Raw genomic sequence first — 11,654 nt, 5'->3', positions numbered from 1 at the left:
ACATATAAAATAAACCAGTTATACAGCAGAACCTGTATGGCCTTGCCCAACGTACACCTGCCAGATATTCACATATCCCATAATTCCATTCTGCCTAATGTACACCAGCCAAATATCCACCTTTCCCTATATCTGACCCCTGACTAATACTATCCTACACTTGCCTCATGCCCCCATTCTGAATGACCTGTAAATGGACCAAAGGGGGGGGGGGACTTTAGTAGGAATATAACAAACTCCTCTGTCCACCAGTTCTCCTGGACACTGCATCACGAACCCCTGCAACTGTACTAAACTATTTTTGTCGTCAGTTCGGCCACCAATAATAACACTCTGGAGTTCAGTCCAACAGTACTCACCTAGCCCAATGATAAAATGAAAATAAAATAAGTCATTAATAATACTCATAAACAAAATAAAAATAAGATAGAACACTGCACACACTATATGTACTTGGGCTGTAAATGAACCGAACAGGAAACGATGCAGAATATTTTATACCACAAATAAAAGCATTCAGGGTGAAATACCAATTAGATTTTTTCTCAGATAATTTTATTCTACCAATTGTCCTTTATGGTAGTGAAATGTGGGTTCTGCTTACTGAGCAAGAATATTTGTTAAAAAAATAATAATAATAGAACAAAGAAATGCTCCAAACAATGCAGGCAAGGCAGAATTAGGCCAAAATCCATTATTTACCAAACTTAACTTTGAATGAGAATACAATTATCATTTGCATAATATAAATAAACATCTGAAAGTGTTTGCAAGCCCTATCATCAACAGAACCTGAATTTTGACAGCCCAGAAAAGAGAAAAAGAATGAGAGAGAGAGATGTTATTTGTTTCTTTTTTACACTATGTGATTATTATTATTATTATTATTATTATTATTATTATTATTATTATTATTATTATTATTATTATGCTGCTGTGGGTCATACTTGTTACATGTTGTTTACTATGTGGTTTTTATGTTTTGTATCTTACATGTGCTGCTTTGGCAATATGGCTGTAGATATTCTGCCAATAAAGCAAATTGAAATTGAAATTGAGAGAGAGAGAGAGAGAGCGAGAGAGAGAGCACTACCTGTAATGCCTACTTGTCCCTTTTACATCTGGCTCACTGCACTTTTTGGTTACATTTACTGTAATCTGTCTGAAAAGTCTAATAATGTTGTCATTCCAACACTTCAGCTCTTCAGCCGCAGAGTGGAAGCACTGATCCGTGGAATAAGTAGCAGAGACTTTGTGAGAGAATGAAAGGGGAAAAACAGAGAGAAGGAGAGCGAGAGGTGCAGTGTTGGATTTTCAGCATAAAGGCTCAAATCACAATGAACAGTATGTATGCTACAACAGCGTCACAATGTCCGTAAAACATGCACATTTACATAATTATGTTTTTTATAGGTCGTAATAATAAGAATAATAATAATAATAATCATAATAATAATTATAATAATAATTATAATCATAATAATAATAATAATTATTATTATTAGTCAGTACCCCCTTCTTCTTTATGACTCTCACATATCCTGCTATTGATTGTGCTGTACTCATTGTTTATGTGCTCTGGCAGTACAAAGCATTGTGCTTGTCATGCCAATAAAGATGATTTCAGTTTCATTGAATTGCACAGGGAGAGCAGATCTCTTCTGTGTGCTGGTGATGTGCAGGGCACCCCATAAAATGGCCCGGACTCTCTGAATCTTGTTTAAATAAGTAAACCAAAGGAGCGGCAACAGCAAGACCAAAAGCAGGCTAGTGCACCATAGCTCACAAGTGTTATACAAGCGTGTATGTATGTATGTATGTATGTGTGTGTGTGTGTATGTATGTATGTATGTATGTATGTGTGTGTGTGTGTGTGTATGTATGTATGTATGTATATGTGTGTGTGTGTGTATGTATGTATGTATGCATGCGTGTGTATGTATGTATGTATGTATGTATGTGTGTGTGTGTGTATGTATGTATGTATGTATGCATGCGTGTGTGTGTGTGTGTGTGCGTGTGTATGTATGTATGCATGCATGCGTGTGTGTGTGTGTGTATTTATGTACGCATGCGTGTGTGTGTGTGCGTGTGTATGTATGTATGCATGCGTGTGTGTGTGTGTGTGTGTGTGTATGTATGTATGCATGCGTGTGTGCGTGTGTGTGTGTGTGTATGTATGTATGCATGCGTGTGTGTGTGTGTGTGTGTGTGTATGTATGTGTGTGTGTGTGTATGGATGTGCTGTACAGGTACATGCAGTGAGGATTACAGGGTTGAGAGAGAGACCGCCAGGAGGAAACCCTGCCAGACGGACCAGCGATCAAGTTTTCGTACATTTCTCAGGGCAGGAAGTTGTTTCTTTCTGATCTGAAGCAATCCAAAGGGAATTTAAATGAACGCGGCGAGGGACTGAGTCATGATTATGGGTAAATGCCGACAAGCAAACATGGCTGCCAAAAGGGTACAGGCTGTGTTCATGCTGTCAGCTCACGGAGAGTGAGAGAACTGCATTTTATTTTCATCATAGTTAGTCACATTCTAATGACCTTATTCATGAGAGGATCTGCACTGCTCGAAATAGTTATGCTAAAATGAGTACATATGTCCATTTGGTTTCGAGTGCACATGTGTGACTCTGACATCCCCACCCCCACAAACACCCCCCCCCCCTCGTGCCCGATGGTCTATCAGCAAGCCTCGGACTCAGCTGTCATCAATCTGCACCAATACTCCCTGAAGAGCTCCATTTTCAGAGGGAAAAGGGCGCATTAAAAAATCTCCCATAATTCCACAGTCTTGTAATATGTGCTCTCCATTGCAAATCAATACTTTAAAAAATCCCCCAGCATTCACATTCAAAAATACTTAAAATGTTGCCAGTTCACTGACCAGCCCATATTTGGCATATAAAAGGTACATATTGTACCTTTTATAGCATGTTTAGATGCACATATAAAAAGAAAAAATACATATATAGGTGCAGGCAAGCTAGAGTGATAGCTGTGGGTATGGTTCCAAGCTGGGCCGTCCAAACTGGGCAAATACAGTACCCGTCACCTCGCTGCTGGGCACTGCCCATTGAGGAGAAGGATTGGTGTAATATCCCTGTGATGGACTGGCACCCTGCCCAGGAAGTGTAATTGCTTGTCAAAAGCTGCTTCACGCCACAGAAGCTAGGGTAGACTCTGAAGCCACACAGAGGCTCATTCATGAGCTGAAAAATCACTCAAGTAATACTTGGATAGCTGTAACATCATCAATATGCATAGTTATTGCCACTGATGTTATTGATGTTTGTCATCATTAAAATATTTCACATATTCTTTCTGGTGAAAAGCATCATCAGTTGATATTGACATTTAAATGTCTTTAAAAAATAAAAATAAAAACCTCAACGTGATTCTTCATACAATTATACGCAAATAGACAAAGTAATATCTTGACAGACATGCTTGACAGTGTTGAAATTTGTTCAATAATAATTTCATTTCTTCCTTCATTTACTCAAAAGCAAATGCTGTCATCTGCTGGTGAAAAGGGGGAATACAGTTCATAAGCAAAATATACAACTATTATACGAATTAATTATCATAAACTAAAAATATATTGATGATGTAGTGTCAAAGGATCGTGCTATACTGGTCTTTTCCTGTGCATACTGGCAAATAACCGAAACGTCGTTGCAATACTTCCCACTATTAATATTCCTTACCAACATGGCGCTTCGATGTGTCAAAAATATATAAATAAATAAACTAAATGCTACGCAACGATTGGACGATCCGTACCAGATGATTGTCCAATAGCATCAGGCCTTAAGCAAACGCTGTTTCGTGGAAGGTGAACCGGTCGCGGGATAGTACAAAAAAATGGCGGCGCTTTCCAGTGAATTTGGAGATTTGGTGCAAATTAAAAAACAGCTTATTTACGTGATAACACTTTGTAGGGAAAGGGGACTTGTCCACAGTGTAAAATGGTAAGTTATTCTGTATTCTTTAATCACAAATACCTGGTGTCTCTTTTAAGTAGCTAGCTTGAGACTCAATAGCTGGTCAGCGTGCTTCTTGTTTTGGTAGGCTGATTATGCTAACTCGTTAGCTGGTTTGGTGATGGAGATCTGTCACTTTGCAGCGTTTAACTCGTTAGCATTTTGCAGTTTTGTTGCAATTCAGATTTATGATTAGGTGGTGTTACGTGCAATTGCTGAAATGGACATTTGCTATTTACAGTGAGTTGTTAGCTTAGCAAGCTATAACCATCTATACAATTCTAACATTCAGCTCAATGCTGTTGGTTAAAATGCATAATAACGCATGTTAATAAATACTTTTAAATAAATCCGTAACTGAATAAAACGTTTTTCTAACTGGTTGGCTGTTGATTTGTTTATAGTTCATTGTCTTGCATAAAATAGACATTTTCTTCAAAGAGGAAAATTCTACGTCACCCACTGAAGCCACTTCTTCGGGATGTTGGCGTAATTGTTCCGTTTTCAGGGCGTCAGAGTTGGCGTTTGCCTTGACACCGCTCCCCATGAACGAGCTGCCCCCTCCTCCTCCCTTCACTGAGGTACAAAATGGGTGTGCTTATATGAACAGTAAAATATTAGTCTTATGAATGGTGGCTCTTGTATTATGTCAGTCAGTCAAGGTTTTGTTGGTTTATTGCAGCAGTTGACTTGCACAACATGATAAATTGATCATTATTCCTGAGATAATCAGGAAAAGAAACGAGCAAAATAAAAAATAAATGATATCCTGATCAAAAAAAAAGTCGAGATGGAAACACTTTTTTTCCCAGGTATGGAAAGGCATTCAGCAGAGGTGTGTGTTGACTGTGTTGTGTCTTATGTAGAATGCTTAATGCTTGTGACTCTGGATTAAAACACAGTTTGATGTGGAGTTGTGCAGTGTGTGACCCGGACTGTGACTCATATGAGCGAGGCTTTCTCTCCCCCACAGGAGGATGCCCAGGACCTGGATGTGCTCAGTCTCGCCAAGTCCTACTTTGACCTGAAGGAGTACGACCGCGCTGCCTATTTCCTGCGAGGCTGTCGTAGCCAGAAGGCCTACTTCCTGTACATGTACTCCCGCTACCTGGTGAGGATTAACAGTAACACTGGATTCATTTATTCTGCTTCTTTTCTGAGAATTCATACAGTCCTGTTTCAGGACCAGAAATTATTTTTTTTTGGGGGGGGGGGGGGGGGGGCATTGCTCTGTAGAAACATGCACAGGCAAGCCATACTTAAGCTGCATGACATACCATCAAATGTGCACATACGTTCAAAATTATTCAAGCGCACCTTTTCATGGGGGATGGGATGTCCTCTTATATAAAAACAAGATTGCCTTAATGGGGCTCTGAGGTGAATGAACTGTAGTAACTCCTAATTTAAACATCATGAAAAAAGATAAGATTTAGACAGAAAATTAATTAGCAGAGTTGTAAAAATGTAATTAAGAATGCTTGTAATCTGCTCACATTAACATACATACAATTAATATGTATAGATAGTAACATACTGTTTTTGTCCACTTTTTTAACCCCTACAGTCTGGAGAAAAGAAGAAGGACGATGAGACCGTGGACAGCCTGGGTTAGACCATGTTCTGTGTGAACACAAATGCCTTCCTTGTCAGTGATGCTGATTAATTGAAGCTTGGTGTGACTGCAGTATAGTGATTGGCCGGTGGCCACGTTTGTCTGTGCTGTGATTGGCTGCAGGGCCTCTGGAGAAGGGCCAGGTACGGAACGAGGCGCTGAGGGAGCTGAGGGTGGAGCTCAGTAAGAAGCACCAGGCGGGAGAGCTGGACGGATTCACACTTTACCTGTACGCACTCTCACTTCCTATGTTCTGTTTTTCTCTTTGTCTCTGTCTCTCTCTCACACACACACACACGCACTCACACTCTCTCTCTCTCTCTGTATGTGTTTGTCTCTTTCTCTCACACACACTCGCTGAGCTGTTGAGACTGATGCAGTGTAGCAGGTGCCGCTGACAGGCTGCTGTTTCTCTGCAGGTACGGAGTGGTGCTGCGGAAGCTGGACCTGCTGAAGGAGGCGGTGGACGTGTTCGTGGAGGCGACTCACGCCCTGCCGCTGCACTGGGGGGCCTGGCTGGAGCTGTGCAACCTCATCACCAACATTGAGATGGTACTGCTCTGACTCACACTGCAACCTCATCACCAACATTGAGATGGTACTGCACAGACTCACACTGCCACCTCATCACCAACATACCTATACACCGTGCTGTGCTGGCACACTGCGTGCCATTCATGCGTAGTTAACTATCTGGTTATTTGTGCATATCTTTGCCCCTCCCTGCAGCTGAAAGCCCTGTCGCTGCCGGACTGCTGGATCCGGGACTTCTTCCTGGCTCACATGTACACCGAGCTGCAGATGATCAAGGAGGCCCTGCAGAAGTACCAGAGCCTCATCGACGCCGGCTTCTCCAAGAGCACCTACATCATCTCCCAAATCGCCGTGGCCTACCACAACATCCGAGGTCAGCCCCGCCTGCAGAGATCTAGTGCTGAGTGCTGACTGGAGGAGAGGCGTGCCTCTCATTGATAGCTAACAGAAACCTGATATGTGGTTGGAGGAAACTAATGTGGTCACAACCCAAAGAACTCTGGCTGACTTAAACCCGCCCCACGCATTACATTACAGGCATTTAGAAGAAGCCCTTGTCTCTCCCTCTGTGTCTCTGTATTTTTACAAAGTGTCCAAATATGTATGCGGATATACTGCAGCAATTCAGTTAAGCACCTGGCTCAAGGAAACAAAGGCAGTGTCCTACCTGAAAATCAAACTTTGGGTTACAAAGCCCAGTTCCCCCATCATTATTCTACTCTGCCACCTGTCCTGCCATTGCAGACTCTCAGTGATATTCGCTGATGACGTAGCCAAGACTTGAGTCATTGCTGGCTAAGCCACTTGGGAGCCACAGCCGGCCTATTTCTGTCTATCGTTTAGTGCCGTGGCCAGCACTTGTACCATACGGTCTGTTCCCTCTCTGTGCCGTAGATATAGACCAGGCCCTGTCTCTATTCAACGAGCTGAGAGAGCAGGACCCCTACCGCATCGAGAACATGGACACCTTCTCCAACCTGCTCTACGTCAGGGTGAGCCTGGATACGCCGTCGAGACACGTGTCCGTCTGTCTGCAGGCTCCAGCCCTGTCTGTCTGTCTGTCTGTGCGGGCTTCAGCCATGTCTGTCTGTCTGTCTGTCTGTCTGTCTGTCTGTGCGGGCTTCAGCCCTGTCTGTCTGTCTGTCTGTCTGTCTGTCTGTCTGTGCGGGCTTCAGCCCTGTCTGTCTGTCTGTCTGTCTGTCTGTCTGTCTGTGCGGGCTTCAGCCCTGTCTGTCTGTCTGTCTGTCTGTGCGGGCTTCAGCCCTGTCTGTCTGTCTGTCTGTCTGTAGGCTTCAGCTGTGTCTGTCTGTCTGTCCATCTGTCTGCAGGCTTCAGCCCTGTCTGTCTGTCTGTCTGTCTGTAGGCTTCAGCCGTGTCTGTCTGTGAATCTGCTTGTGATTCTTTTAACCTGTACATGTTTGTCTGTCAGAATCTGTTAGGGGTGCACCGATATAGAAAATGTTCTGCAGTTGCAACGGCTAATATTTTCTCTTCAATATCTATTGGTTCCAATATTTAAAGGGATTTCCATATGTCTGTGCCTGTCTGAAGACGTCTGTGTCTCTCTTCAGAGCATGAAGCCGGAGCTGAGCTACCTGGCCCACAACCTGGTGGAGATTGACAAGTACAGGGTGGAGACGTGCTGCGTGATAGGTCAGTGAATGGCGGAGTCTCCACCAGTCAGAATTAGAGGGTGTGGTTTCGGGCCCTCTCGCTCTCCCTCTCTCTTTACTCTCTCCCCCTCCCCCTCCATTCTCTACTACCTGTCTGGTGGTCTTTCGCCCTCCCTTTGTCTGCAAAATTCAACTTCCAACCTCGCTCACTCTATTTCTCACACACACACTCGCTCTCTCACTTACATTCTCTCACTCTCTCACACTCACCCTCTCTCTCCCACACACATACACATACACATACACACGCACACGCACACACACACACACACACACTCTTGGAATGAAAGCAGCAGTGAGGTGAGGTGTGGTGTGTTAATACCAGGAGGGCTCAGCTCTCCCCGTGTGACGGCTCCGTCTCCCCTGCGTTTAGGGAACTACTACAGCCTGCGCTCTCAGCATGAAAAGGCCGCTCTGTACTTCCAGAGGGCCCTGAAGCTGAACCCGCGCTGCCTGGGCGCCTGGACCCTCATGGGCCACGAGTACATGGAGATGAAGAACACCTCCGCCGCCATCCAGGCCTACAGGTGTGGGCCCGCGCTCACTTCTCTGCACACGCCTGTTCGCACCAGCCACACCTGCCTGTGATGCTTGCACACACACATACACACACGCGCGCACACACGCACCGTTCTGACCCAAGCTTGCTGTCGCATTCTTTAGACACGCCATCGAGGTGAACAAGCGCGACTACCGGGCCTGGTATGGACTGGGCCAGACCTACGAGATCCTGAAGATGCCCTTCTACTGCCTGTACTACTACCGGAGGGCCCACCAGCTCAGGTGTGTGTGATCAAGCGAACGAGAGAGAGAGAGAGAGTGTGTGTGTTGTGGTGCGTGTGAATGTAGTTAATAACTCCCAACAATAAATCTGTACAGTTCAGACAACATGTATTATATCTTCCCCTCGAGGCCTTTTCATAAAGCTGTTTGAGGCCTGGCACTAGTCTTGTTGCCCTTCTCTGTACCTCTTTGTTCTGCATGCCTGTTTGTTTGTGATGTCATAATGAAAGTGTTGTCTCTGGGCAGGCCCAATGACTCCCGCATGCTGGTGGCTCTTGGAGAATGCTATGAGAAACTCTCCCAGCAGGTGGAGGCCAAAAAGGTCAGATCTCGCCCTGTGGGGAGGGGCCAGTTCCCCTGTCCTGTAGTCACATCCATACCTTAGACTGAGCACTGTCTGTTCATCAAATTGATGCTTGATTCTCTCCCTGTGTGCCAGTGTTACTGGAGGGCGTACTCTGTGGGGGACGTGGAGAGAATGGCGCTGCTGAAATTGGCCAAGTAAGTGTGTGCGTGCGCATGCCCGATGGACCTCTTGAATAATTGATTCCTGTTTTATGCATGGTTCTTTCCATTTCCATTCTCTGTAAATAAACAAGTACTGGAACATTTGTCTAAAATAATCAGATCTAAAATAATCAGATCGGGTGGACAATGTTATAAGGAGCATTTGTGAAACATTGTGTGAAGCGTTTGTGTAACGTTCTTTACCGTTACGGTCACAGACTTCACGAGCAGCTGAACGAATCGGACGAAGCCGCCCACTGTTACATCATCTACATCCAGGACATCTTCTCCTCTGTGGTGAGTTTAAATGTTTCTGTCCTTCCAAGGATTTCTCAGTAACAGCAAAAACATCTTTTTCCATTTACCGATCAAGTATTGTTTTTTATTCACGAGGGTTTTGAGCAAGCTTTGTTTTTAAGTTGGGAATAAGATTGCAAAACATTTCCCAAAATGGGAAATTTTCCAAAGAAATTAATGGGAATTTATGGGAATTCATTGTTTTTTTGCCTTTTCCCTCTGAACCTTTTATTCTCTTTGCTGTCAGCTCTTCATCAAGACAAATAAAACCAGGCTTTAAACAGTTTTAAGGTTAAAGCCTTGCATTTTAATGAACATAAAAAAGGAATTTAAAAAAATTATTTCACTTGTTTATATCCTCTTACCTTGTTTACCTTTGTTACTGGATAAACTCCTATCTAAATCATATACCAAAATGAAATGTGGATCTGACTTTACCTGGAGGTTCAGGGAGAGGGGGCAGGTGTCCAGAGGTAGCACAATGAAGAGGTGTGGCTGCTTGTGTGGGTCTGCTGGTCTTTTGAAGACCAGAGTAGCCAGTGGTGGGAGATGAGGGGGGGAGTGCGGGGGGCGGGGGACTGTAGGTCAGGTGAGCAGCTGTAAGCAGAGCTCCGCCCCCTCTTCGCACAGGAGCACGTGGAGCACGTGGAGGTGAGCACGGCGCTCCGGTACCTGGGGCAGTACTACTTCAAGAACAAGCGCTACGACGAGGCCTCTCTCTGCGCTCAACGCTGCTGCGACTACAACGACGTGAGTGCGCCTGAACACCCTAACACCAACATCACCCTAAACCTAACGCAAACAACATAACCCTAACACCCCCCTGACCCAAACCCTAACCATAACACCCACCCTAAACCTAACCCTAACACCCGCCCTAATGCGGGAAACATCTCCAGCTTTCACACAAGTGCTCCCCGAACACCGTCCTAAAGGGGAAACTTCTCCACGTTTCATAAATATGCGATTAGAATGTTCTTAACTGAGCATTCTACAGCTGATGTGACACTACTGGTAATTGAAAGCAGTGGGGCTCTAGAACGCTGAGTTAGAATGTTGAATAAACCTGCGCGTGTCGGGGACACTGACCTCAGACCTGTCTCCCCGCAGGCCCGAGAGGAAGGGAAGGCCCTCCTGAGGCAGATCTCACAGGTCCGAGATCAGGGCGAGGCGTCATCGGCCGACCTCTCCCTCCCCTGCGTCTTCGGGTCGCTGTCCAATAATAACACCCCCGTCCGCCGGGTGTCCCCCCTGGACTTGTCCTCTGTCACCCCCTGACACACGCCCTTGCGCGAGCCCCTGATACCCCCCTTCCCTCCCAGTCGTTCCTCTCTCCCATCCCCCCGGCCGCGCAGCTAGCCTCAGCGTGCGTCGGGCCCAACTCCCTCAGTGAGCCTTGCGGATCTGGCAACCCCACGGACCCCAGGGACGAGCACCCCCATCACCCACAAACCAGTCCCTTGCAAATGTACTGACTAGTGCGTGCAGCTAAAATTACTCAAGCAGTGAAAGTGTGTAAGATTTCGAGTGAATAATGCCATTCTGAATAACAGTAGAAAAGCATGTTTGGTTTTGGCTGGAGTGGATCACAGGGCCTGATTTACTAAGACCTTGAGCAAGTGCACAACTTTTTAGGACACCCAAAACTAATAATATGGCCAGTGAATGTTCACCACCAATCATTGGTTGTGTTATTAGGTTTGCATGAGCTAAAATGTTTTGCACAAGCTAAAATGTCTTGGTAAATCAGGCCCTAATTCCGTTCATGAACTGCCTGCCGCTTGTTTTGCACGAGTATTGTGCACGAGTGTTGTGCACCTGTGTTGTCTCAGTTTGGAGCAGGTTTCGCCAGGTGTGCCATCAGGCCAGGGAGGGGGGAGGAGGGAGATGTGGAGATACGCAGTATTAAACTCTAGCAGTTTGGGGAGACGAGAAGCTCGGGGCTCTACAGAAACGATTCTGCAAAATAAAACCAGCCGACCTCCCTCCATTTTACAACATTTTCTGCATGTGTTTATGTCAAGCCAAGTGTGTGAGGATAGACGACTTTGTAATAAAACGGAAATATAACTTTGTAAAGGGAACTTGCATTTGTATCATAATCAAAGGCAGATGTGCATTTATGTGTGACTTGTATGGGGATAAATGAAGTCATTGATTTATACACTGGAGTGGTAATTCATTTCTGAAAGGTCATAAGTGGCTGCCAAGCAAACCCCTTCATCGAAGTGCTCAAGCCAAACTCTTCATCTAC

At 45.0% G+C, this 11,654-nt stretch overlaps 1 protein-coding gene across 1 annotated transcript; it reads left to right on the top strand.

The window, feature by feature from the left end:
* Positions 1 to 3,823: 3,823 nt before the first annotated feature.
* cdc23 (CDC23 (cell division cycle 23, yeast, homolog)) lies at positions 3,824 to 11,564 on the top strand. Its single transcript, XM_035434503.1, has 16 exons — positions 3,824 to 3,979; positions 4,500 to 4,572; positions 4,965 to 5,102; positions 5,559 to 5,601; positions 5,730 to 5,835; positions 6,026 to 6,158; positions 6,336 to 6,513; positions 7,035 to 7,132; positions 7,712 to 7,793; positions 8,187 to 8,340; positions 8,477 to 8,596; positions 8,843 to 8,918; positions 9,036 to 9,097; positions 9,322 to 9,400; positions 10,031 to 10,150; positions 10,511 to 11,564. Exons 1-16 carry the CDS (start codon positions 3,873 to 3,875, stop codon positions 10,676 to 10,678), a joined length of 1,737 nt encoding a protein of 578 aa, XP_035290394.1. The 5' UTR covers positions 3,824 to 3,872; the 3' UTR covers positions 10,679 to 11,564.
* The last annotated feature ends 90 nt before the right edge of the window (positions 11,565 to 11,654 follow it).

This window comes from Anguilla anguilla, chromosome 9, assembly GCF_013347855.1.
Source record: "Anguilla anguilla isolate fAngAng1 chromosome 9, fAngAng1.pri, whole genome shotgun sequence".
NCBI lineage: Eukaryota > Metazoa > Chordata > Actinopteri > Anguilliformes > Anguillidae > Anguilla > Anguilla anguilla.
This window is presented reverse-complemented; position numbering and strand designations above follow the sequence as displayed.